Genomic DNA, 27861 nt, shown 5'->3' on the forward strand with positions numbered 1-27861 from the left:
AGTTTGGGAACCCCTGGTTTAGACCACAGGTCGGCAACCCGCGGCTCCGAAGCCACGTGCGGCTCACTTGTTGAGTATTTGCGGTTCCCAGATACCACTGAACTTAAGCTACACATCATACGAAAAATACATTTTATTGGCAAAAATAGTTGATAGTGCTACATGCTGCTTCCTTTTTTTAATAATATATTGGCTACTACTACTACTAGACTCATCAGATTCCTTATTTGTTCTTGATTTCGTATCTAATTTTACAGAATAAACTAACAATTTTGAATTTATTCCTGAAATTAAGAATACATTTTTAAATGAAATTAGAATTATTTTTTAAAAGTTTAATCATATGTTTGTCAAAATATCCAATGGTGTTCCATTTCTACAAGGAAATAAAGTGAATCGTATTATAGAAAAACCCGTGCTGTACAATATCTTACTTTTAAATTAACGAATGTTTCTAGAACTGCTTATCTCCACGACTGAATAACAAAATTATTCCGGGAATAATTAAAGACTTTTAATTTATAAATTTCCATATAAATGTTTTTATTACAAATAATTATTTATTAGTATGTCGGAAAATTCTACTCTTTACGATATACAAATTAAATATTTTCTACAAATGACCAAGGTAAATGACCTTTTGGTAGTTGAAAAGGTTAATTAGCATTGAAATTAGATAATCTTTGTTCATTACAATCCAAAATATCGGACAGACGAGATACGACCTTCTAAAATGTAGTAGTTACATTCAGTAAAAACAATTTGTAAATTTTATTCAAATCATTATAAACTGAATCTCGTCAAAATTGTTGGAAATATCTTAAGGTAAAAATAAAAAGTACATTATTTAAAAAGTTTTTTTTTTCAAGTTTTTATTGGAAATTATAATAATTATGTTACTTAAACAACAGCAACAGCTGGTGGAGCATCATGCTTGATTGGCTTGATGTCGCTGAATGGGAAAAGAGGAAGGGCTTCCTCTTTTGGTTCGACGACGGAAACGTTGTCTGGCAATGGACGTTTTGGTCCAATCTTGCCATTTGGATCCCACGGCAACATGATTTTAACCTTGATTCCAAGCACACCTTGCCTGAGGAGCACGTGGCGAGTAGCGGTGTCAACGTAGTCGTTGCATGGGTCACCAGAGTGGATCATCAAGCCATCGACGAATTTCATGGACTTAGCACGTTGACCGCGCAATTTTCCAGAAACAACAACTTCGCAACCTGCAATGCAAAAAAAAACATATACATAATTAATAAACGTGTTCTAGTTATGTTGTTGATCAGTTAATGTAAATACCAAAAAGCAAGCAATCTCACCTTCACCATAATTTCCGAACAGAAAAATATATATATAAAAATAATATTAAATATTTTATGCTATGTATAAATAAAATTGTTAATGATCATTTTAAACTACGATATAAATTAAGTTTATTGTTTGTATGTTCCGCTTCAGTTAAGATCATCGAAATATTTTCGCTCTGCAGTAATCACTCAAAGGATTGCCGTCAATGTATCGCGTCACAGTTGGTATCTTCTCGATAATTTTATCCGGAACGCACGATAACTGATTAAAGCTCAATTTAAGCCAATCAATATTCTCCAGTGGATCCAGCAAGTTCTCGTCCAACTCTCGAATCTTATTTTTGCTTAGAAATAGCCAACCGAGCACGTTTAATCCTTCCAATGCATTAGGATCTATTGTTTCTATTAAATTATCATCGAAGTTGATGTTCGTTGTGATGTTTCTTCCGGCAATAATGTGGAATCCTTTTAAGTTCCTAAACGCACCTTTCGGGATGTGCTTGAGCTGATTAGATTTGAAACTTAAATTTGATATCGTCGGAGTGTAAAGAAACCAATCTCCATTCCAATTGGACAATCTGTTCTTATCTAAATTTAAAATTGTCAATTGTGGCATGTGGTTGAAAGTGCCTTGGTCAATAACCGATATACTGTTATTCATCAAATGTAGTTCTTTGATCATTAAATTATTGAATACACCATTTTTTAGCACTTCTATATTGTTGTTCTCTAGTCGCATCAACTGCAACTTGGGTAGGTTATAGAAAGCACCGGCGTTGATTTCAATGATCCCGTTATTGTCGAGCACCGCATCGACCAAATTTGGCAAATTCCTTATTGCACCACTATACAGAACTGGAATGGATTGATTTATGATTTGAATGTACGAGGCCTTCTCCAAAGCTCCATCTGGTTCTAAACATCCGGAAATCTTATCAACTCCGCGCACACCGACGACGGTAACACTCGTATTCTTAAACGTGGGATAATCGCAACCAGAAATCGTCTCGAATGCAAACAACAAAACAACCGCGAACAGGAACATTTTCACGCGATCTCTCCTTTTCTCCATTTCATTCACAAATGCTTACAAACGGCCGCTTTGATCATTTTTATTTTTAAAACTGACCGCTTGTGAGCGTGTCGTATAAAATATTATAAAAGCGGAGGTCACTAGCACCGATAACCCCCAGAACCTTGATTAGATTAAGCTTGTATAATTCACAGAGGCTCCTTTGAATGCTCCAATACGATCAACCAATTCCAAAAACATTGTGTGTACATTTTATATACAAGATTACAAACAGTTTTTTTGCGCTCGATTTCAATTGCGCATACAAAATATTAAACAACCTAGCATTCTTTAGATTGTACAATATATATATATAAATATTACTTTCACACTTTATTCCATATCATTTGTCAAATGATAAGAAATTACTAGTTATCTATTAGCCCTTAAAAATAGAAACGTTTGAAAATATCAATATTGAGAAAATATATATAATCAAATACTTGAAACCCTTTTTCATAACAAAAAAAAATATGAAAATTACAACTTTAACATTTAAACTTTATGTCTAATTATATAGAAGAGCATAAATACTACAATTGAAGCCATTGGGCCCAGTGCTTTTCAACCTTGTGGCACACTTGAACCTATGCTCTGCAGTACACTAAAATTATGATGTTTCAATATATTATGCACTTATTTTTCTATCATAAATAATTTAATAAGGAAAATTCGTAGTTGAAAATTACCACTTTTTTTAAATTTATTATATTATACTTAATTTGTATCGTTGTTATATTTTGGCTAATAAATAATTATATGAACCATATACTTTTTTTCTTACTTCTAATTAAACAATTATCCTAATCATTTTAAATTTACATATACATAGCAATTCCAGCATTTAAAACTTGCTGTATAAACAAAAGAAATGTATTTTTTAACTAAAGTGATTGATTTTAAAAATTGAAAGCAATCAGTTATTAGATGAAAAAAATATAATATTGGACAGCTGGAAAGTAGTAAGTTAATAATACACTCACAACAATGAAACTTATCCTTGCAAATAGTATATAATGTAATTGAGTTGTGATAACAAACATGAAATATATGGATGTAACAATACCTTTAGCTCCAGATTCCATGATGAATCTCAAGACACCATAACAGGCACGACGGACAGCAAGGCCTCCAATAAGTTTGTATCTCAAGGATTCAGCTTGAGCAATGGCGCAGAGACCACGGGTGGCTACCTTCTCAGCATACAATTCCACGGTGTGTTCTGGGAAGTTGAACCTCTTTTGGACAACAGAGGTCAACTCACGAATACGACGTCCCTTCTCACCCAAAACGTTTTGGGTACGGGTGGCCATGATGATGATTTCAGTACGTGTTGGGGTGACCCGCACTTCCACACCAGAGTAACCATCTTCAGCCAATTCACGGGTCAAAAATTCGTTCAATTCAGCTTTGAACACACCATCTCCGACAAACTAAAATGAAATAAATATTGTTAGCAACAGAAACTAATGATATATGTGCAACAAAGTATAGTCATGTATTCTATTTGTATGTTCATGTTTTAACACCTTAAAGAGATTTTGACGAATTTTAAATATATATGTGAAATATTACTACATGTGAATAAGTATTTTTATACTATATTTCAAAACTACTTATGGAAGAGTTGTGGCAAAGTATGCTTAATTTCTTTAATGTATATTCGGTCAACGTTGTTATTGTCAGGTTATAGCTGTCATTCTTCGGATATCCAAGGCATCGCGAGTATTAAATACATTTAAACAAATTGCACACAACACTCACTCACTAATTTATCATTTTTCACAAATATTTAAGTTTAATTTTAGCAATAAATATACATTTTATATAAATACCTTGCGCTTCTTTGAAATTGTAGGGGCAGCCATTTTGATGCGTTCACTAGAAAGGGAGCATTAAAAAGAGAGAAACCTAACTCTGACACACTATTCATGACAATATCCGGTAATACCAACATAACAGCTAAAAGTTACTACTATTGCCATCTACAACTATAATAAATTTCTTAAATAGTAAACAAACTAAATAAATAATCTATGAATATAATACACATTGGTTATTAATTTATAATAAAATTGTTTTATAAAAATAATATCTTTATTTTACAATTTAATGTCGACCTACTATAGACTCTATTGGACTACCAATAGCAGTCAATTGGAACTACTAAATGTCAAAAATGTGAAGGTGTAAATAAACAGTTTATTTCTTTTTTGGTGTTAATTTTATTGTTTGATTAAAAAAATCATATTATTAATTATTTTAAGACAGTCTTTATAGAATAATACTTTCATTTAAGATTAACTTTTTTTATATAAGAAAATGATTTGAAGTTGGTTATTTATTACCAAATTTCTTATCTAAAAATAAAATGATAATCATCCAAAATGATTACTTTCAAGAGATGCATGTTGTTCCTAGGGTTTGCTTTTCTTTTACTTTTTATGGTTCCTATTGATCTAAATAAAAAGAATGATGATGACAGTGAGTTTCGTTTGTTTCTGAAAAAGTATAATAAAACATATAACAATGTGACTGAATACCAATTTAGATTAGGGGCATTTAAGGTAAGAATAGAGCAAATTTTTAATCAGTATTAATATGATTATTTACTTGCAGGCTTCTTTAAATAAGATCAATGAATTGAATAATTTAAGAAAATCCAACTTGAGTGCATGGTATGGACTTACAAAATACTCGGATTTGTTTGAGGATGAGTTCTTGGATGATCATCTGATGGATGATTATGCAGAACGGCAATTATTGAGAAACCATGTAGACACATCCTCATCTGAGGAATCTAAGTCAAGAGAAGTAAGGCAAATCAGTGGACTTCCTTTAAAAATAGATTGGAGAGAAAAAGGCGTTATTACTCCTGTTAACAACCAACATACATGTGGTGCTTGCTGGGCTTTCAGTGTAATAGAAACAGTAGAAGCTATGAATGCAATCAAGACCAAAAAGTTAGTTAAACTCAGTACACAACAGGCTATTGATTGTGCTGGGTACAATAATAATGGCTGTGATGGTGGTGACATGTGTACTCTATTGAAATGGTTTATAGATAAGAAGGTTAAAATTCAAACAGAAGAACAATATCCTCTACATTTGCAAACAGAAAAATGCAAGAGTAATAATACAGTAGATGGTGTACAAATAAAGAAGTTTGCCTGTGATAGGTATGTTATATTACATCTACATTTCAATTAATAATTTTCATGTATTTGTATTTTAGTTTGATCAATGACGAAAATTACATCTTGGCTACTTTAGCTAAGCATGGACCTGTAACAACATCTATAAATGCTCTATCATGGCAAAACTATTTAGGTGGAATAGTGCAATACCATTGTAACTCTCAACAGAAATTTTTAAATCATGCAGTCCAAATAGTAGGCTATGACTTGGAAAGCGAAATTCCACACTACATTGTACGGAATTCTTGGGGTGAAGATTTCGGGGATAAAGGCTACGTTTACATAGCTATCGGCAATAATATATGCGGAATTGCCAACGAAGTTTCTGCACTGCAAGTAGTATGAATAAGTTGGAATAAGCAATTTAATTATTCAACATACTAGTTCAAGGGATATATAGGCAACTTTACATGTAGTTATGCTCTAAAAATGATAACTATTATTTTTGTTTCTGTTATGTAATAAATTATATTTAATTGAAATTTGAATAATGATAAAAAAAAACCTGTTATATAATACTATCATTAATTATATTTTTGTATATCGTAAATTTTATAAAATACAGTTTTAAATAAATAAAAAATCTGTTGTAACTTTTGTAATGTATAATATGTTTTCTTAAGACTCTTTGTGTGTAGGACCAAACATGCAATAAATTATAGTTATTATTAAGCTCTTTTATACTACCAAATATAAACTATAGTTTGAATTTATTTTTAATAAATGTAAATAGAATTTCGTGTTAAGATTTTAACCCAGACAAATATTTATTATAACTTTGTAAAAGATATTTCAAATCAAAATGCCTATATGCAAATCAAATTATCTAGATAACGAAAGGTGTTCAAAAAGGCCTATTTTAAGTTATGTAAATTAACTTATTTCATTATTTAACCAAATCATAATACAGAATTTGATTAAGTTTGAAAACAATAATTCTTTATTTTGTAAGCTATTAAAGCTTCGTGTGAATGCAACGATTTAGTGAATAACATTGCATGTGGTTCCATGAAATATAATAATAATATCGAGTATTTATTGAGCGTTTAAACTTTCGGAGAAGATAAAAATGAAGCGGTTATAATTAAGGTATGCCGCAGAATGCTTGTGCTGAATGTTCGAGGATGACGAAAACTTGGCGGAACCTATTGTTGCGGATAATACTCGAACCATTAAAATTAATGTCCCACATAAAACTGTCAAGGCAGATAACTTATCATTGCAGGCGGTTCGAAAAGAGACTAAGATGGTTAAAGTGGAAAGACTTTTATCTTCGATTTTATTTATATCGAGAGGAACTGTGTATATCCATACTTATTGTATGGTCTAGAATTGAATAAAATTTACATATAAGTAACTGTCAGTATTTATTTATAAATGCTAACTGCTAACATTACATACTTAAACAATTATTGATTATTTTAATTATTTAAATATAGATAAAAATATATTTATTACCCTTTGACCAGCTTATTAATATATATTTTTTTTATTGTATGTTAAAATTTATTTATGTATAAATTGTACTTTTTTTTTCTTCTTATGTATTGATGTTTGGCCAATAAATTATTATTATATTTAATAAAAAGTTTTAAAATTGACTATTTGAAAGATTGCCTTTATGCTTAGAAAATGTCATGTGAAATTTATTAGTAGAGTAAAAAAAATCAGACTTTACCCTTTCTATAAAACAATTTAAGGAATCTTATGAAACTGGAAAAGGAAACCATAATATTTACTAAGAAGTAATGTTTATTTTTTTAGTTACAAAAATACATTTTTGTATTACTGAATTATAGTTAAGTTTATAACCAGTCACTAACACCTAGTACTCAATGACAAATGTATTTTTTGTGTATATTTTCTCAGTAGTTATGCCAAATAAATACATTTTATAAGTTTCCATACTACAAATTACCATTGGTATGAATAGAATACAATGTTCAAGATATATCAAGATGCATTTCATAATTTTCCAGATAATTTCTAACAACATGAATCAGCAAATCGGAAAATTTAAAAACATAATAAAAGTATTACTTACCTATTTATAATTCATACTTACATTTAATTGTAATTTATTTCAATCTTGTTGATTTGGAAAGAAATAAATATAATTTACTTACAAAGCATACATTAAATATATTTAATTTTGAAAATTATTTACAATAATAGATTTTGTTTACCGAACAATTTCAATTTATTATCGTTTAATGTATGCATTGTTCTGGATGGGAAAAAGGATTGTTTTTCTTTCTGAGATGGAATGAAATAAATATTTTTTTTCAATTCAAGCAAACAAAATGCTTTATTAGATACACCACTGCAATAAATACACGCTTGTAACAAACTGATATGACTTAATCATCAAATATTGTACTCAATTAGACAGTTAAATACTAAGTTTAAGTTAATAAAATATAAAATAAAAATAATATATAGTAAATGGTCAAATTTAGATATAAATAACGAGATGATTGTGTTGGAACAGGCGAGAGAACGATTCCTTTCAGTAGTACCAAGCGATGAAAAACGAAATGAGAAAATAATAGTAGAGTAAAAAATTAAACAATCACAATGTCTCGTAATACATATTACATTATTTTTGGCAAATAAATAATACAAACAATAATAGTAATAATAGTAATGAATAATATTTATATATAATAGTAGTGTGATATACTTTAGTCGTTTTCCAATTAAGTATTTCGCCGCAGTTCTACTCCCTCATCGCTAGAATTAACAAATCCAAACAACTTTGGTCTCTTAATAATAATATTAATCGATGAAACTCCACAAAACATCTCTCTATCGTTTCACATTTTTTTTTTGCTTTACATTTTCACATTTTTTTTTTAATTAATTACTTCGTAAAATTGACCTGAACTCTATTGACTAGGCACACTTAGTTTATATATAATAATAACAAGAAAACTGTCCTATTAAAAATAGAAACTTCCGACAATAAATATTAAATGAAAAACAGGTAAAAGAAAATAAATAAATAAATAAATAAAGAAAATAATATTAAAAAAAAGAAAATACTTTTTATCCTTCTCGTCCTCGAAAAGGGGGGTTCGACGAGGTTCCTTTTTTCTTTTTGCATGCGAAGAAGGAACGATTTCAATCCTGTTAGTCTAATCATTCACATCAAGAAGAAACAAAAAGCCTTCGTTCCTCCCTCTGAACGGTTACTATCATTTGTTTTTTTTATTTTTCGACAACGCTCTTACGTCTTTTTTTAAAAATAGTATTACTTCTTTTCTCATATCATATTTAAAATTACAACATATAAATTATTATAAGATATTTCTTGTAACAGGACCAACAGTGTATACATGGAATATGCTTAGCCAGATAATGTGCTCCAATATAATCAAGTGACATTCACACCGAATCAATATATCATTAACGATCAATATCAAAATAAACTCATCTGGTATAATAATTTTTGTGGGGGCGTTAGAATAATATATATATGTTTACCCACAAAAATCAAAAACTTCAACCGAAAGACACTTTTTTTTTCTTCATTTTTTTTTACATTATTTATATAAATTTTTAGCAACATTTTGATTTAACAACTTTGAAAATACTTTTTTTTCTTGGGGGGAGAAATTACACAGTAGAATTAGCCAACAAGTGGATTTCCGTTAATTGTTTTCTTTCTTCTTCATTATTTTTTTTTTGCAACATCTTTCGAACCTTCTTCATTCATTTTGCTTTTCCTCTTCATTTCTTTCTTATTGTCCACTGCCGCATCATAGAATGTTATATATTTTTTGGGGGAGGTGCAATCGAGGCGCATGCAATAATTTCTAGGCCCTACTGCTTTAACAATCACTTGACTCTTTTACAATCACTTTTTTTTTCAACAAACATAGCTCAAAAATATATATTGCCATGATTCAATTTTGCAAATATATTTTGTTCTTCTTTTTTTTTTCTTTCTTTTCTTTTTTAATAGAGACAAATACAATCAGTCTTACAGTTGAGAGAAGTATAAGCTTAGGCTAACTATACAAAACTAGCTCGGTTACTTTAGTTCTTAATAAATACTACTCACTAGACAATAAAGTAAGAATATATAAGGCGGCAGCACATCACAAGCAAGCAACAAAGAAGCACATTATCATGGGGATGTCATGTGATCTTAGCCAGCTTAGTTTAATTCTTTTTAGGATATGTTAGCTAACCACACGTTATTTTTTTTTTGTTATTTTTCTTTACTTTCTTTTATAGTTACATGGATTATTAAATATAATTTTTGTTTTTTTTTAATATTTAACACGCACTATTGCTATCAAATATAGATTCTGCGATTTGTCTGCGCGACCTATGGCAGGAACAATGACGGACAAAGCGACTAGGGTTCTTCATATAAGATTTTTACTCTCAAAACTTCTTCCTGGTGCCTCGTGAGACCGACAGGATGTGCGGGTAGTCCCACCTCGTTTTAGGGACACCCTACAAAAAAGGGACACTTCCTGGCGGCCGAAAACACACGAGGCACCTCATTCTCATCATCTTATTTCTGGAATGTGCGGCCTCACAACAAGGAAAAACACTTAATATTAAACTCGTTCAGATCTAACAAATATAGTCTCTACTTACTAGAATAATAATAATTATATAATACTATGAATATACACGGGGGTCGCGCGCGCCGCGACGCTCGTACGGCTGCGGGGTGGAGGGGCTACATAGCAACTGTTTCAAGTAATGCTATTTTCTTTTGTTATGTTTTTTTTTCTGAGGACGTACAAAGCACATAAAAATACATGATTTGATATAAAACGACTAGACTAAGTATACTTGTTATTTTTTGTTTGTTTGTAGTATTTTTAAGCAGCTATTTGGTCGGTGGCGCGGCTTGCTTTGGTCCGCGAGTTCCAGCCAACAAGCAAGGAGAATTGGTGTAATCAGTACAGTCATAAGTACATTTATAGTACCAATTTTTTGGTGTTCGTACTTTAGAGAGGTGCGACTTTCTTGGAAGAGCTCCTAATTAATAATCAATTTCCTTTATTTTTTTTTCTTGAATTTTCTCATCATAGAATTGTTAGTCAATCGCTCGAAGAAGAAATTTGCAGATAAGGTAATTTCAATAAATTAACCGTCCGGTGAATGCCTACTGAACCTATGAAATATGTTACCATTAATGTCCAAAAATTTGTTTAAATTCTCGTTTCGATATTTGTTCATGCTTTTAATCTCTTTTTCATTTTCGTTTTCTTAATTTATCTCTTTTTATTATTCCAGAAATGAATGAAAATTATTGTTGTGAATAGAAATTATGTGGTTTCTTGTAATCTTTTCTTTTTTGTTTCTCTGGGAAGGCATTTCCTTTAATCACAGTCTGTTAAAGAGGTTCCGTTCGAGCGCATTTTACCGGGGAAAAATCTTATTTTCTCGTATTTAGGTGCTCAGAAAATAGTGTGGACTCTGCGGCGTGGCGCAATAACAGTGCAACAATTGTATTCAAACATGAGCAAAATGTATATAAACTCTTTCCTCTTACACTTTTTTTTATTTGTTTTCCCTTATCATGTATGTATTAATAATAATTATATGGAACGATATTTATTTTTGTTTGTTTCATTTTTACCATGCAGTAACAAGAAATTGTGCGATTTTTTTTGGGAATGTGGAAGGAACTGATTAACACTTTCACTGTCAACGACAATTTGCAAGAACAAAACGTACTTTGTCAATTGAAATGAAAAATCTAATACTGAAAAGAGTTAATAAAGAAATTTGACAATGAACGTGTTAAAGACTAGACTTTTAGGGAAGGGGCAGTGTACACATTAAGCAACAAAAAGCTACTTGTATATACAAAGTTATTTTTTTTGTTGGATAAAATAGATAAATGTTCCCTAGAGTAATTGACATGAAGGTAAACGCAAACATATTGAAGTGACAGGCCGGGAAAATGTTCCGAGCAGGATAAAGACCTTCTTTTTCAACCTTCTCACAGTAACAGGACGGTTTTCATTTCATTAATCCTGCTCGCAACATTTGATTTTTTTTTGTATTTTTAAATTTATTATTTTCTTCAAATCCAGGCATAGATTTTCCTTTTTCCTTTTCTGCAGTATCACTAAGTTTCGTTCTGAAGAAATGTGTTGTTGAATCAGTCTTACCGAAAAATGCTTAAAACACAAAGTGCGTCATGTTTTTTTTTGTTTCATTAAAAAAAACCGCACGCTCAATCACTAGACTGCTTACTAACCAATAAATATATAATATATACTTTGTTTTCCAAAACTACTAAGATTAAGATTTTTTTTTGCGTTTTTTTTCATTTGTTTGCCTTTTTTTAATAACTAATGACTATGATACCGTTAAATCACACATGCCTATAACTATATAGGATCTGCTTAGTTGGGCCCAAGGAAGATTGTTCAAATAATTTTATACAAGCTGCTGCTTTCGCAGGAGATTATCGTCTCACTCTTATAATGTATAAATATAATTAATATGTATAGCCTAAGTATAAAAAATTGTGTTTCGTAAATGTAAAAAAAATAATCGAGATTAGGCTGCATCACAGCCGTGCCACGCTTTCATCGTCATCGTAACATTCGCTTCTCAACTTCCAGGACGACGGAATGCAAGTCCTCGCGCGCTCCAAAGAAATGAAAAAATGCGATTCACGTGATTCGTTTCGAAATTCTTCCTGAAGAAGCGAAGCATCGATGAAGAGTAAATAAATTTTTAAAAAGAATAGATTATAACGCGAACAAAACAACAGACTTTATGACTAGAATGTGTGTGCTTCATAGAGTATTATAGATTTAATAATATTAATAATAATGATATTGATAATAAGTAATAATAAAAATATAGGTATTTGGGTCGATTACCTTATTCGATATCCAAATCCACGCGTGAGAAGGCTTTTCAGGAACTCAACTTCAGATAACCTTGTAGCCTTGAAAAGTGGACCGAAAACAATTTGGGCACATTTTTTCCCCAAAAACAAGTCGTCTGATGGGCTAGATCTATGTTTTTTTTTCTCATTTTGGCAGATTTTGGAGAATCCGAAATGAACAATAAATTATGTGCAAATAATTAATTTCAAATTTTAAAAAACGGAACAAAAACTACAACACTTTCTAAAAGAAAATCGAAATTCAAAGAGATCACGAGTTCTACATAAAACGTCTCTTCGAATGGTGTATGCACACAATTAAACTAAAATAAATACGCAAAAATCTAGATCTACTTATTTCGAATGAAAATAGGTGCCATTTGGGGAGGGACCGTGGTGATTGGGAATTGAGGGTTGTCATCCAAAAAAAGAAATAAATAATAAATAAATAAAACCAAAGAAATATGAAAACTGCAGAAACTGGTATTATTAATTAAAAAAGTAAGCATTTACAACAAAAATTCAAAAAAAAAAACAAAACAATGTACATTTAATTTAAGAACAATTTACCATTAAAATTATAATAATAATAACAACAAGTAAAAAAACTGCTCAACTGGGATATTTCGGCGGATTTAAGTCGTCCCAATTTAATAAGTCCGCGCTGCCGCTCCGAGAGACGAGGAGGAACAATATATATGTAGAAAAAATAGTGTGTGCTCTTCAATAAGGGCACGAAATCAAATACAAAGAATTAAAAATAAAATAAAAACAACACGGTGTCGGGGCGGCATCGCGGACCATTGGAAATCAATAACATATTACTTCATCAGTAAATCGACGCAAATCCGCACGCAGTCAAAATAATAATAATAATAATCAAAATAATAATAATAATAAGTGGGGACTGGATTTATAGGATGAGATCGCTCAGCCCCCGCGCTCTTGCGATCGCCACGGCTATTTAAAGATAATAACAATATAAATAAGACATAAATTAAAAAAAATAATAATATGGTATGTTTTCATATAAATTTAGAGAGAAAAAAATGTGGGAGGGTGGCGTATAATCATCATCGGTATGAATGTTTCAGTTTTAAAACCAAAGCCATAAGCAATCGATTATCCGCCAGCTTCCTTAAAAAAATATATTAATAAAAAAATTATTAAATCTTAGAACTAAATCAAAAATAATTGAGAGAAAAAATGAAATTCTATCTAAATATATATTTTTAATATTGGTCGAGATTTTTACTTTTCTGGAGAGCGGTTACTTAGTGTATTCTTTTTACGTTCATCGTTTCGTAAACAATTGTTTCGTATCATCTGATTTCTTTTCACGTTTTTTTTTCTTCATCTTTCATTTGCATGACATGCATGGAGTAAAACCCGCACTCGTTATATCTTAAACTTGGCAGCATTAACAAACAAATATATTACTACTTACTACAACTAATAATAATAGAAAATAATAATAAATGGTGAAAATATTGCATGCACCAAATATAGGTTCTTAATTTTCGCGCTAACTTACTCAATAGAATATAACAAAACTAAAAAAAAAACAAAAAAATTTTTAAAAAAAATATATAAATACCATTTTTTTGTTTACTTTCATAAAGGGCACGGCTATGGTGTCATAAAGTGAGAGTAATAATACAAATTGCGGACGCTGAAAAGTTGAATTGATTTGATTTTAATACTGGATAAGAGCGATAGAGATTGATAGAAATACAGAATAAAGAGATGTTCTTTTTTCCATGATCTTTTTAGCAATTTTTTTTTCTCGAAGATTTCAGCGCCCTTTTTTGTTTCTTTATACAACATTTCTATAGTGCTACGGTCTTGAAGGGGGGTGACTAGGGGTAGCTAACAACGCGGCTTCCCGCAAAAAACAACAACGCGCTACGCTACGGACATTCACAACACCATACACTCATATTAAAATATATATAATATATCATATTAATATATGGAAACTTGATGCACAATTATCATTTGTTTTTTTTTTTCTTCATTTCATTCTTTTTTCAAATACAACAATGGCCCAGGCACCGCTATACTTGGTTAACACGATTTGTTTTCTTTAATTTTATCATTTTTTTCTTTTGATAATATCCCTGTTTTGTTTCAACTTTTCAATATTAATTGGTCAATACAACTTTTGGGGCCTTTTCTTCAAAACATTTCGTCAAATTCGTACATATTTAAAAAAATATCAACATTACAAAAACTATTCATTATCAAATAAAAAAATGTTTCACTTTAACTTTCCTTCAAGTATGAGATTTTTTTTTGTAAATTAAATTAAAGAATACTCTTACTCTTTCTTACACTTTTTTTTTGTTTGTTTGTTTGTTTCACCCCAAGTAGCGCCACCACTCCTATTTAAAAATGCATCAACAAAAAGTGTAGGGAATGGGGGCCGACTAGGGCTATATATCTCAACAAAAGTTATAATACCCAAAAATAATAGGAGAAACGGTCTTAGAGACATTTAGAGCCCGATTGGTGGGACTTGAACATAGCGGTAGATGTAGAGCCGATAATCTTTGCTGGCCAACACGACGGAGCCGTCGTCCATAAGTGCGACGTCGAAGCACTGGGCGTGCTTCACTTTGCTTTCCAATGCGGAAACTAGTTGACCGTCTTGCGTGAAGATGGTTAGATTGAAGTTGTTGTGGTTATCCGCTATCAAAATTTCACCAGTCGCGTTGATCCCAACGCCAATTGGATAATTGGTGATACCTTCGCCGCCAATTTGACGCAAGTAGACCCCCTCGTAGCTGAACACTTTAACACAGTGCGCCCTGTTATCGCTTATAAAAATCTCCTGCTTGTCGTTGACAACAACGCCGTTGGGGAACTCCAGATGCTTGGAACATCCGAACTTCTGCAAAACAGTTCCCGTTTGATCGAAGATTATTACACGCATCACTTTGCACTCGACGACGACAATGCGTCCTTTGTTATCGACCGTTACACCTCTGGGATGCTGCAGGATGTTTGCTCCGAACTTCCTTACAAACTGTCCATATTGATTGTAGATCTGAATTTGATGTGTGGGCGATCTTTCAGTAACAATGATATCGCCGCTGGTGCGAACAACGGCTACTCTATTGGGATACAAAAGCTGGCCATCCCTCTTTCCGCATTCTCCAAACTGAAATTTGAAACGTCCTTCCTTGTCGAATATCTGGATTCTATGATTGTTAGTATCGGCAACAATGATATCATTCTGTGCATTAACAGCAACTCCGCTCGGTTCAGTGAACTGCCCCTCCATGACACCGAACTCTCCAAATTTACAATGATAAATCATTTTCTGTCTCTTGATTTGTGATTTCGGTGGGAAAATAGTGGTGGTCATCAATTTGGATGTCAGATCGAGCATTGAATCGGTGTTCACGGTACTGGCCAACGTACTGTACGGATCGGTGGTGCCGTTTTGGAAAATGCTATCGGATCCTCCGTTTGACCATTTTTCGTAAGGATTTCCATTTAAGTTCAAGTCTCCGATAGTCGTCGAAAATGGCCCCAAGCTGTTAACGCTGCTGAATCTTTTCGAAATTATGTTGTTGGATTCGAACGGAGATGTCGACTGACTTGATCCCGACATAGAGAATGGACAGTGGATTCCACCATTCAAACTTCCAGAGCTACCATTAACACTGCTTCCACTTGAACTCGATCCGCCGGTAGGTCTGGCAATTGGTGGCTGCTTGCTGGGTCCTACCACGGCTTCTGAATTGGACCTCACGTAGCCAAACGTATTTCTGACGCCTACTTGAATGGCTTGGTAATTCGATACAAATTCTAATTCGCATGCAGATTGCACGTTTTGATCGATGTTGCAGTTAAGGAGGGAGTGCAGTTTGTTGTCTAGCAACTTGCGGAACATGATAATCTCCACAACGCTGGCACATTTGTTAAGTTTCTCGACGAAGTCGCATGTTTTGTATATCTGCTCTACGGTTTCCTGGCCCTTCTGGGTGGCAACTCCAAGAGAGATTTGTTTTGCGGAGAATACGCTTTCGAGTTCTTTCAGGAGTTCTTGTTTCCTCTCATCGAGCATCGATCGATAGAACTGGAAAGTGTCGTTAATCTCGTTCTGAGCCTTGTGGTATTGCATCTGCAAACGACTGGAGGCGTGTTCGACGTTCTTGAGAACATTACGGATATCTGTAGCTTTGGATTTAGCTTCTTGGATGGCATGCGTTATGGCTTCCAATTGTTTAGGGGCAGTTTCGTTGATAGGTTCCCACTCGTGAAGACTAGTTGGGTGCTCGAAAGTGATGCAATCTTTGCAAATCGGAACGGCGCACGTGCGACAGTAATATTTCAAAATTTCGGTCTTATGCTTGGGACAAAACATAGCTTTCTCGCCGTTTGTGAACGTCGAACCATTCTTATGGTCGTCCTTCACCTCGGAGAGGGTTAGGACGCGATGGCCTTCAAAGCAATGCATGAATTGGTGGGCCATAACGCAGTTTGAACAAAGGTAGTTGGCACAGTCGACGCAATGAGCAATCGCGTCCAACTTCTTAGTCTTGCAACCTGTGCACCGGACAGCTGACGAGATTAATTCACCAGTTCCACCGGTGTTATTATCTCCCGCACTAAATAAAATGTTACTCAAAATGCCCTCTATCGAATCTATTTGGCACTTTGGGCAAGTGTACTTGTTCGTATCGTAACAGTTGGTGCAGATTGCGTGGTAACAGGGCAGTAACTTGTGGTCGGTTGTGGACTCTCTGCAATGCAAACACTGCTGGGCGTTTAAATCGTTGTCCCTGTCTGTCGAATCGCTGACTGGTGGTGAAGATCCGCTTACAGTCAGAGGCGAATCTGCCAAAGATGAAATTGATATATAATCGGCGTGATCTCCAAATGATCCAATCGAGTTAGCTCTAGGTAATGATTCAATGGAAGGAGTCGGTGATGCCATTTTCAATTAACCGTCATCCCTGCAACAGAAAATAAGCGTTAGTAAAAAAGGCTCAGATAATTACAATAGCAACAACAAAATACAGAATAATCATTTACGACAAATGCGTCTATTTCTATTCCACACGTCCAACTGCAAATGACCCTCATATTAGATTTTTTTATTTTATTTTATTTTCTATTTCAAATTTGAACATTCAATCAAAACTCCAAACACGTTCGTCCGCACGCCATTCAATAGAATTTGAATTGAATATCTCTATAGAAATTTTGAATAGGAGAGGAATATTAAGCGCTCACATTCAAACACCAAAATCGAATTAAAAAAAACGAAAGGTATGCATCGAACGTCATACACACATTATGCAAGGCGAAAAAGAGAGTTTTCGCCCCAAAAATAACATCGATAAATAGTTATTACGGTCACGTTATCATCGAGAAAGTTGTTTCTGTTATGAAATTGAAATGGATGAGAAATTTTTAACGAAAAAAAAAAGGAATGTAATATATATATACATATTGTATAACATTAATGTGTATCATTTTCAAAGATTGCTCGCATTGATGATAAATGGTATTGGCCAATTTCGTTTTCATTTTTAGGTTGCGATCGCATAATTGCTAATGTTACATTAGAATCACGTTTTGGTGCCGCGCAAAAAGTAAAACCGCTCGGCAGAGGCCATTATTAAACTTTCACTAGATTACCGTCATCATAAAGACACATAACGCGTGTTATATAATTGATGGCATATGAAAAGCACGAGTAGGTGGAGGCGAAACAACTGAATGTCTTTCACTATTTCTATAGCGGTGGATGTACATACAGCCGAGGCGGAGAATCAACTTTAATTTATAATATAAGAATTCGTTAATTATTCAAATGGGAAGACAAAGCGAGGCACTGCGGGAGGACTACCAACAAGTTGTTAGTGTTTCTAAATTCTACGAGGTTACAGTCCAAGATGAAGTATAAGGTGGTGAAGGGGAGAGGGAAGGTGATGATATAGAAGGGTTGCAGACAGAACGGCGCTACACATCTGAAAAGCCCTGGGCGTTCTTGGCTTTACCCTTAATTACACAGAATAATGAAAGTGTTTTTTTTTTGTTCCGCATAGAAAAAAAAACAATCTAACGTCTGGACTGATTAAAAGTAGAAGGAATAAATTACTTTAATTCTTTGCGAGCGATTACAGATTTTTAAATGGAACAAAAGTTTTTCTAGTCTAGACTCGAAATGCAGATGATTTTACACTAGTCTAGACTTAAAAATAATGGTCATAATTTAAAAAATATACAGTACGGCATGGTGCATGGCGTATGTGATGTAGTGGCGACAGAAGGGGGATGTGCATTGGCTGTCAATTCGTGGGGGTGAAATGTTTAGACAAGGTCTGGTGGGGTCGGCAATGGCGATCGATGTGCAGAGACCGAGGGGGACCGTCTCCATGGAAACCAGTGAGGGCTGCAACCCCAACTTGAATTATTGCTGCAACAAGGTGGCTGGGGCCCTAGACTAATGTCTAGGTACAGTTTTGCTTTGCATGGTAATAACAAACGCTGTTGCAGTCTGCAAGGCTTTCCCCCAATACCTCGGAGTGCCAGATGGACGTGGGGTGTGTTGCCCCTTCTTTTTATCGAACTGTAGCGAAGAGACGACACGCAATCAAAACCACCGCCGCCGCCACCATCATCATCACGAAGTCTACTCTTGGCCTCGCAGACCGGCCAACCTGTTGCCAAGGGGTTCGCGTCCAACGGAAACAGTAATATTTGTCCATGGAATCCGATCCAGAAACATTCATTTTCAAGCACTTTCGGGAACGACAAACAGAATGCACTTACAATAATATAAAGATAACACTTAATCAAATGAAACAGGCCTATATTCATCACACCCACGTTAAATAAAAATAGAAAAACCAGTTATTATCACATGAAGACCAGAACTATGTAACATTGAAATGAACTTCAGGCTGCTTTAATATGCTCATAGCATAGAGCACAGGGGTTGAGTACGTTAACCACTATTACAAAATTATGCTAATGAAAAATGTAAAATTAGAACGGTTTAGTTTTAATGGGTGTTACATTTTCTTGGTGCAATTAATATCAGCTCCTTCAACATTCATAACTTTTTTCGTTAATTACATGCAAATTAAATGGACTAAAGTTGTGCGGTGGATGTGAATACCTGATGAATTTTCTCGATATTTCGCGATACTACACACACATTTAAATTACGTTAATATGGATGTGCGAGTCTGGAATTTGCATGATGCTCGAGGGCCGACGACCTCCATCCAAAACCTCCATTCTCTCCCTCATTTGACGCCGCCGCCTCCGACGCATGCAATCAAACTTTTCAACTTCATCTGAATTTGCATCCGTCGCATTGATTCAAATAATTTCTACCCAGTCTGTTCGATTTTACAAAAAAAAGCTCTGTACTTCTCATAATCCAATTGAAGAAAATACATATAGGATTAAATATAAATTCGAAAATATTATAATATTAATAATTGGGAAAGTTTTGTCTAGTAAACTAGTATAGGGGGCGATAGTATTAGGGGGAGATGACTGTACATGACGCTGCCCTAGGGGACACACCCGGATGCCAGATAAAAATGGTAAGCCGTATCTTCAGCAACCACGAATAAATAAATATATCCCAACTAAAATACAGTCACGTAATAAATTTAGATATTTAGATAATAGCATAATACATTTAAAATTAAATTATATGTTACACTTGTACCGAAAATCAAAGAAAATACTTTAGTTAAATTTAGAAATAACAAAAAGCAGGTAAAAAAAAAGATTTGATGCAGTTTCCATTGTATTTACTGTCGAAAGTAAATGGATGGAATTTTAGAACCTAGAGAATCTTGTTTTCGTTACTTTAAGGGAAAAGGAGACCCTAAAAAAAATGGTTAAACTATCCGTTTTTAGGTATAATCGAGCGGAAATTTTACTTCGAGCCGGCAGTTTACAGAAAGAAAGAGACGAAGATAAAGAAAGGAAGGTTCTCGGTAGTTGTTGGCTTTTGAAACCATCTGTGAGTGATGCTCTTATAGAGAATATAAAAAAATAAGGTCCCCAATTCCGGCCAGGCATCTGGGAAAAAACTGATATTTCAGGTTAGTGCAGCTCAAGTATCATAAAAATTCGGCCCTACATTCCCAACAGACACACGGTGATGTGAAATAAATAAAAGAAAAAGGACAAACAGGCGACAATAAGTCGCATCTTTGTATACATATATCTTCTTTTTCCATGTCGAAATATTGAAGATATATACTAATCTTCAACATTTATTATTTGTAAAGAATGCAATAAAAATATTCATATCTATATATAGTTCTACAACAAAATATAGTTATATAGTTAAATGAAATAAATAAAACACAAAATGTATTATTAAAAATATTCCCGTATTTTAGATCTTTTTTAAATGAATAGTGAAAAATAATAGAATATAATAACATATTTTAATGAGAAAAATAAATTGTATTCAGCATTAAATTCATTTTATATGAGATAGTACTATTTATCGCAAAATTATCAATTACTACAAAATAATTGCTCGATATAAAATATCGTACAATTATGTTATAGAATTATTATATAGAATATATTTGTAAAATTTTATACAAAAATATAACATAGCCTTCACGATTAACATGTAGAATTTAAAAAAAATGTTTCAATTGCTATACTAAATAGTAAATATATTTTATAAAATTTGTAAATATATTATAAAATATGGATAAAGAATAAAAATATTTACAAAATTAAATGTTAAAGATACATACTTTGTACAAATTTCCACTGCTATATAAATGTTCACAAAAGCATCCACAGATTGAAAAATGAAGAAACTTTAACGATCCAGAAGCACACACAAAAGTATAGAAGAAACAATAGATGGTGGAACTAAACTAAATGTACGCGAGTAGAGTTGTTGTAGTAGCGGAGGATCGCGCGCGACTTCCAGCTCATAGCTGCTTCAGTACCACACTAAAACTAGTCTCGGCAAGGATAAAGGCGAGTAGAAGGGCTCAGAGACCTCCTGCCATAACAGGCAGCTGCTCAGTATACACACCAAAGAGAGACGTGAGAGGGGGAAGAATGAGACCGAACAGTACAGATATATAAGTAAATACTACCCCTCTACTTCTTCCCCCATGTGTATGTACCTATATATTTTATACACATAGGGGGTTTTAATTTAATACCGTTGGTTTGCCCCCACCAATATCCGCCACTAGTTCTCTACAAAAAAAAAACAGAAACGTCCTTTGTTCACTCTTCCCAATAGTTTCATTCTACTTTTTACTAAAATCTTCTAAAGCGTTCGGACATACATAGTTTAATTCCACATAAAATGAATATATGAAAATAACTTCTGCTAACACAGAAACGAAAATTAGCAAAAAGAATTGAAACAAAGCGCGAATAATTCGTGCATCTAAGATAGATGGCGCGAGCGTTGCTTTTTCGTCATTAGACCCAACAAGTTTGTGTGGATCGGTGTGCAAGTGAGCATTTGGTGGGCACGCAGAGGGAATCTTAACGACGACCATAAACACAAAACCAGTTTGCGGCCTCGAGAAGGGCAAAACCCCTTTAATAATGGAATAGTAAAAAATAATTCTTTTAAAACTAGCCGCTGGGTCTTCTCTGTCCGTCCGGTAAAACAACTTCGTACAATTACACGCGAAATAAAAACAATAGATATATTGTTATCTTCCATCCACGATCCGAGGACTTCGAAGAAGCATTCTCTCATTTTAAGCCATCACAACTTGAATTTGTAAAGAAATATAGATTCGTTGCGATGATGGACATAATGATCCTATACAAAGAGCGTTTGTGGTAGAAGTCTAATATCAATCATCGGTGGCAACGCTTGTCTGCATAAGCATCGCCATATGTTCCAGATAAAAATGCTTTGAACTATTCGTAACGAAACATTTTGAAAATCCTATACGCTCGACAAATTTTCACTTTACCCAATCAGAAAATAATAAGCAATAAACGCGCGTGGCTGTTGTTTTTTCCTTTGTTGATATTTATTAACGCAATGAAAACCTATTGATCCAACAATCAGCATAAATGTCTAGCTTTTCGGCAATCAAGGTTATTGACACGGAAATTGACATCAAATTACAGCCGCGATTCTAATCGGCTTCGCTATGTGTGAAGATCCTAATCGAAGCTCTTAGATTAATTACAATTTAATGACTCCTTTCCGAGAATAAGTGTAAAAATTCGTTGAAACCTCGAGTTTTGCCTACCAAGATCTATTCATGTTAATGTTTTTACCTGACAGAAGGGTCAAAATTGTCAGAAATCTAATGCACAAATCAATATTTATTGCTTAGGGTGCGGAAAAAAGAAAAGCCCATAATGCACAATACGTCTAAATCCTCACGAATCCGTGACAAAAAATTATACGAGAAAATAAATTCCGAACGCTACTTAGTTTAATACCAAGAGTTCGACTATAAATCCGTCACAAGCTCAATAGGTTTTTTAATATGGACCGGGTGAAATACGATTTAATCCGTCATCAGAAAGAAAAAAAAACTTAATTCCAATGCAGAAAATTCTAACAGAAATGTAATAGTACAGTGTCTGCACCAAATTCTACCTGAGTTTCCTCTTATTGCATTTTACCGCATGGTCTACCAAAAAGATGAAGGTATAAAAAATGTTTCACCGGAGTTTCGGTTTAGGTTTCTCGACCACGCTCAATGTAAATTGAAAATAATTTATTTAATTGGAAATAGTTTGCGATTACTTTTAGAGAAGACAAAAAACGGAAAATAAGTTGTTCCGTTTTGAGCGGAAGTCAAGCATGCACGCACCCTGAATATCTCAGAAGTTAAGTGGTTGTAATTGTTAAGACTTAGTGGGTCCCTTTCCGCTTTACAGCCCACTGCGTATCCTGACCAACAAAGGGAACAAACCAAGCAAGAGGCAAGAAGGAAACAAGAAAAGAAGAAAAAAATGTAAATGCCTCCTTGTGTGTATATTTTTTCTCTCGTTCTTTGATTGGAAATTACGAGCCGTGAGAAAATGTGTACCATGTAATTTATAACTCCTCGTACAATCTGTTAAGGTCCTCCACCAAATATATAAATAAGTTCCATAAAGATATACCTCCTCGTATTTTACTTTTTTGTAGTTCAATGCAGACAGATTATCCCGGAGATGATGATGATGACAGTGTTATTACTATACGGTTTTTTAAAGAAAAGAAAAGAAGAATCGGCTGGAGAGATAATTCCAAACAATTATAAGCCTTGTATAATCTGAATTACAACACGTGTGAAAATTGTGACTGCATAGAATCACGTCGTCCATTTCGAATTTATTTTACAATGATTTATGCTCTCCTTTCACATTTTGCGCCTCTTATATAATTTATTTACACACAAAGTACACTTGCACCGTTATAATTTTACATCGCGTTTTTCTTTAGTATATAAATGATATAATCATATTTCTATAATAGCAGTAATAAGAGCTCATTATACAAGATCAATTATGGAGTATATAGTTTATACCTTCTAATCGCACTGTTCACACACAATGGAGATATTAACTTGGCAACAAAATCTATTAATAGTACAAAACAAATATAGCAGATTCTTGTAATTTCATTTTGACGTTCCTATAATCTGAATAGAAATATTATTTAATTGTCGAGAGAAGCGATCTAACATATTAACCAGAAAATTATCTCATTTTCTTAAAATGCGACCAGAATTCGAAAAATGTTGATTGCAACAGACTATGTTCAGGAGAAAAAAAAACCTCCGAGGTTATTGCCTGGATGGAAGCGAGTGTTTCTATCTCTTCCACGCAGCTCCGAATAGGGGAGAAAGGAAACTCAGAAACATAAATATCAAATTGTCTTTTCGTGGAAATGAGAACTTCAGTTCCGCCCAGGGTCGGACGGAGAGCATATGGCCCCTGGTGGCTTATATAAAATGGGAGAAAAGGAAACCTGAAATTATGTAAAAGTGCATTATGGATTTCGTAGGCATGCTGTTTCCGGTTGGAGAGGGCACCAGGTGCTGCCACTAGCCCATATCGGAACACCAGAGGAAAAAAGGAAATCTAGTACTAAAAGGTCCCATTACATTGCAACCTTCGGATCAAGACGGTAGAGTCGTTGACATTTGGGATACCCTAATTGACATTGAAGCTTTCAGCCGGCAGAGAGAATTCGAGCGGGGGTTTACTTGATAAAAAAAAAGGTTTAAAACCACCGGTTGCTGCTATTTTACCTTATATTTAATATTAATTAAGTGTTTTAAGTCTTCTTATAATATTTCAACATTGCTTTCTATCCATTTCACATTCATACTTAAGTAAGAATATTTTAAAAACTTATGTCACATAACTGTTTTTTTATAACAATATACAAATTTACCTCGAAGAGGAAAGAAGTGTTTATTACTCAGTGAATAATAAATAAACTATCAAAAATGTTTAAAAAAAGTAAAACATGTATACTTAAAATAGTCATAGTTCCAAGTAATTTCTGTTAAAGACTCTCTTGTATATTTTGAAATATGCGATTTATAATGGTAATGTAGAAGAACGTCATGAGTTCAATATTTATTGTGGTCGTATATTAACATAATGCTTCTTATTGATAACGATAAACATATCTCCGACTAATAAGGCTCAATTTATTCAACAAACAAGTTTTGAATGGATGACTAACCTGACTCAATGAAAAACCGACTACGGCTTCTTTGTCTCAGGAGTCAATTTAAATTAATTTATTTTTAGTCCGACGTCCCGAATAGCCCGTTCGTGATAACACGTTCGTAAGATCTGCAGTTAATAACATAAGTGTCGCAGCAGCGGCGGCGAAGATAACATGTGTCGTTGTCTTTGACTTTCACTTTGGAAAGTTCATATACAAAATGTAAAAAAAAAAACTCCCGCACATACAGCACAACCAGCAACGGTATGGCAATTCCTAATGGTGCATTGAACATCCTCTTACTCGTGTGATGCAACTTGAAAAGGTTGCAGTAATATTTGTAAGAGGATCTCAAAGAAAGAGATCGCAACACGTGTGGTGTCTGTCTGTCTTTCAATGTGCGCTGAGAACACGTACAGATTTTTATTTTTTTTTTCAGGTTTTTCGTAAAGACAGCAAACGATCGAACATAACCTCGAACACACTTACCGGTCAAACAATAAAGTCGCACTTTGCACAGACTTGAAGAATCTTAGGATGATTCCAATTGAAATCCTGTTCGTGGACGGCTTTTGTTTCTTAGACGGCGTTTCCGGTTCGGTGGATATCACACAAGTTCTGCAATCTTCGAATGGGATGTTAACAACAAGGGGGGACCCGGTGTATTTTGTAAACAAAGGTGTATGGAGTGTTTTTTTTTATTAGCGCGCGGTGCGTTGTATTTGGGCCGGCAACTTGACGGCGCGCCGACTCTTTCAAAACTAACTGAAAAACGGTTCTGCGGCCGGCTGCTGGAGCCGCCCGCCAGATGGAGCCGTCGTTCGAAAGAGAACAATAAAAACAGGGGACCTCCGTATACCGTCTGTTACGCAACCCGCCTTCGGCTGGCGGACGGTGGGGGCGGAAAGCGAGCGGGGCTGGCGAAATATCGCGCTCACAGGAGAAGAACGAAATCATCGGAAAAGAACAATATGAAGAGAAGACGGCGGCTGCGGATGAAGATCCCTTTTACTCTTGCTTGCGGCGAAGCACATGCATACATACACACATTCATTGTTTCGTCCGGATTGCGCAACTCGCCGCATAGCTTGGCTTATTTACAAGTGAAAGTGTTGTACATCCACCTTGATCCGTGTTGCATAAACATCCCGGCAATCTGTTCTCATCTCGCATGAGAATTAAGTCATTTCGTCAGGCACCAAATGCGACGCACCGCGCGACTTCCGGTCAGAGCATCCTGCGATGACTTCAAATTCATCCTTCTTCCGCGCAATAGGGTTTTTCGGGGTCCCCTTCGATGGTATCGTGTCTGCTAGCAATGCTGCCCTCTGAATCATCGAAATTGCTCACTTACTGCACGCCCCGTGTAAACTTAACCATTACACTTCGGCGCCGCGCGCGTATGACTCACAACGAAATTAATAATTCATGTCTAAATGTGTTTCTCCAACAAATACATTCATCCGGATCAATTGGAAAGTCGCCACCGACTCAGAAGAAGCCCAGCTGGAATACATGCATGCATTAGACCAGCACTACACAAACTATTTCAAGTGCCGCATCGCATTATTACATATTTTAATTTTCGTAAGGCTGGTGCCTCATTTCCATCTCATGCGTATTGCACAAAAATGTTCTTTTCATTTGAATGATTCTCGCCCATCTGACAGCCGAATGTCACTGTAATTGTATATAAGGTTTCCATAACGATAATCATTTTGACAATATTTTACAAATTCCTAACCAATGAGTTTTAATTAAGCAGATATAGAGTTTATTTAACAATATTAAAATTTCACAACTCCCACTAAAAGTTATTAATCCTTCAATATATATTTCAATCGTGGAGGTGCTGATAATAAAAATTATATTTGTAATATATTAGAAAATAACGCCATTTATTATATTTTTCTCTTTATCAATCTTGCTGATAATATTCTGAAATAACTAAATTTCACGTCCCATTGTTTCATCTTTATGCAAACCAACACTGTACATAATTAATTTATTACTCCTGCAAATCATTGGGAAATCCGTTGTGTAATCACCAAACTAGCGGTCACGCACCCTTCAGGTGAAAAAATCAATGCGTGACAAACAAAGAAGATAATAATATTATTCATAATTAAATTACGTCAAAGAAATTATAATTTATTTTCCATTTATATACACATATATTTAGTAAAAAATAATATATTTTATTTAGATACTTTGAAAACATTCCCATTATAAAATATTTTTGTTTAATAATATTATAGATTAGTTAACTAATTAAAAAAACTTTCTAATAAAATAGAAGTTATTCAATACCAGCGAATATTGACAAATATTAGATTTGATAAACTTAACTATTTTCTTTATTAATCAATTTAATTATGAATTATTTATTCAAAATGAATATTTCTTAGAACAGTTTCTTTTAAATAATAGGTTAATTTCCACATTAAAAGCATATTATGTAATATAGTATATAAAAACATTGTTTAATTGGAACACTTTCAATAATTTGATACGTCTTTGGCTATTTATTTCTTTTAACGTATTGTCAACCTTGACACTATCATTTCAAATGTTAAATGTTTAATAACTTATTCTTAGTAAAATCAAATACTTGTTGAAACATTTTTTTTTTTACTATGTACATTTGCATTGCATTACACATATTGGTAATATCTGCGCGCAAAGAATGTTTAAATATTTTTTATGGAATTGAAGATAAACTGTTGATC

General features: G+C 33.7%; 4 protein-coding genes across 8 annotated transcripts in view; 1 reads left to right on the top strand and 3 right to left on the bottom strand.

Annotated features, from left to right (window-relative positions):
- Positions 1-846: 846 nt before the first annotated feature.
- Positions 847-4320, bottom strand: LOC108567668 (40S ribosomal protein S3-A). The gene is made up of 3 exons (XM_017928272.1): positions 4218-4320; positions 3449-3815; positions 847-1226 (listed from the first exon to the last, which is right to left on the bottom strand). The coding sequence occupies exons 1-3, from the start codon at positions 4248-4250 to the stop codon at positions 901-903; spliced, it is 726 nt and encodes a 241-aa protein (XP_017783761.1). The 5' UTR covers positions 4251-4320; the 3' UTR covers positions 847-900.
- Positions 1233-2634, bottom strand: LOC108567667 (chondroadherin-like). The gene has a single exon (XM_017928271.1). The coding sequence runs from the start codon at positions 2380-2382 to the stop codon at positions 1468-1470; it is 915 nt and encodes a 304-aa protein (XP_017783760.1). The 5' UTR covers positions 2383-2634; the 3' UTR covers positions 1233-1467.
- Positions 4321-4742: 422 nt separating the features above from the next.
- Positions 4743-6081, top strand: LOC108567644 (cathepsin O-like). The gene is made up of 3 exons (XM_017928239.1): positions 4743-4949; positions 5002-5561; positions 5618-6081. Exons 1-3 carry the CDS (start codon positions 4770-4772, stop codon positions 5922-5924), a joined length of 1047 nt encoding a protein of 348 aa, XP_017783728.1. The 5' UTR covers positions 4743-4769; the 3' UTR covers positions 5925-6081.
- An 8713-nt stretch (positions 6082-14794) lies between these two features.
- Positions 14795-27861, bottom strand: part of LOC108567654 (brain tumor protein) — a 204142-nt gene continuing 191075 nt past the window's right edge. For 3 of the 5 annotated variants that reach the window (XM_017928251.1, XM_017928252.1, XM_017928254.1), the window contains one exon: positions 14795-17423. In XM_017928251.1, coding sequence (XP_017783740.1) covers positions 14954-17404 — 2451 coding nt within the window. In that variant the 5' untranslated portion in view covers positions 17405-17423 and the 3' untranslated portion in view covers positions 14795-14953. Of the gene's footprint in view, positions 17424-21218; positions 21241-25621; positions 25895-27861 lie in introns of those variants that run through there. The other 2 variants (XM_017928253.1, XM_017928255.1) reach the window with 2 other exon arrangements.

The sequence above is a fragment of the Nicrophorus vespilloides genome, unplaced genomic scaffold (genome assembly GCF_001412225.1).
Source record: "Nicrophorus vespilloides isolate i.1.1-1 unplaced genomic scaffold, Nicve_v1.0, whole genome shotgun sequence".
Classification (NCBI taxonomy): domain Eukaryota; kingdom Metazoa; phylum Arthropoda; class Insecta; order Coleoptera; family Silphidae; genus Nicrophorus; species Nicrophorus vespilloides.

Excerpts from the sequence above, each read along its gene's own strand:
- LOC108567668 (XM_017928272.1), bottom strand. The coding sequence starts at position 4,250 with ATGGCTGCCCCTACAATTTCAAAGAAGCGCAAG. Across the intron at positions 3,816-4,217 it reads CAATTTCAAAGAAGCGCAAG|TTTGTCGGAGATGGTGTGTT; the intron begins GTATTTATATAA and ends ATTTCATTTTAG. Across the intron at positions 1,227-3,448 it reads CATGGAATCTGGAGCTAAAG|GTTGCGAAGTTGTTGTTTCT; the intron begins GTATTGTTACAT and ends TTTGCATTGCAG.
- LOC108567644 (XM_017928239.1), top strand. The coding sequence starts at position 4,770 with ATGATTACTTTCAAGAGATGCATGTTGTTCCTAGGGTTTGCTTTTCTT. Across the intron at positions 4,950-5,001 it reads TTAGATTAGGGGCATTTAAG|GCTTCTTTAAATAAGATCAA; the intron begins GTAAGAATAGAG and ends ATTTACTTGCAG. Across the intron at positions 5,562-5,617 it reads AAGAAGTTTGCCTGTGATAG|TTTGATCAATGACGAAAATT; the intron begins GTATGTTATATT and ends TTTGTATTTTAG.
- LOC108567667 (XM_017928271.1), bottom strand. The coding sequence starts at position 2,382 with ATGGAGAAAAGGAGAGATCGCGTGAAAATGTTCCTGTTCGCGGTTGTT.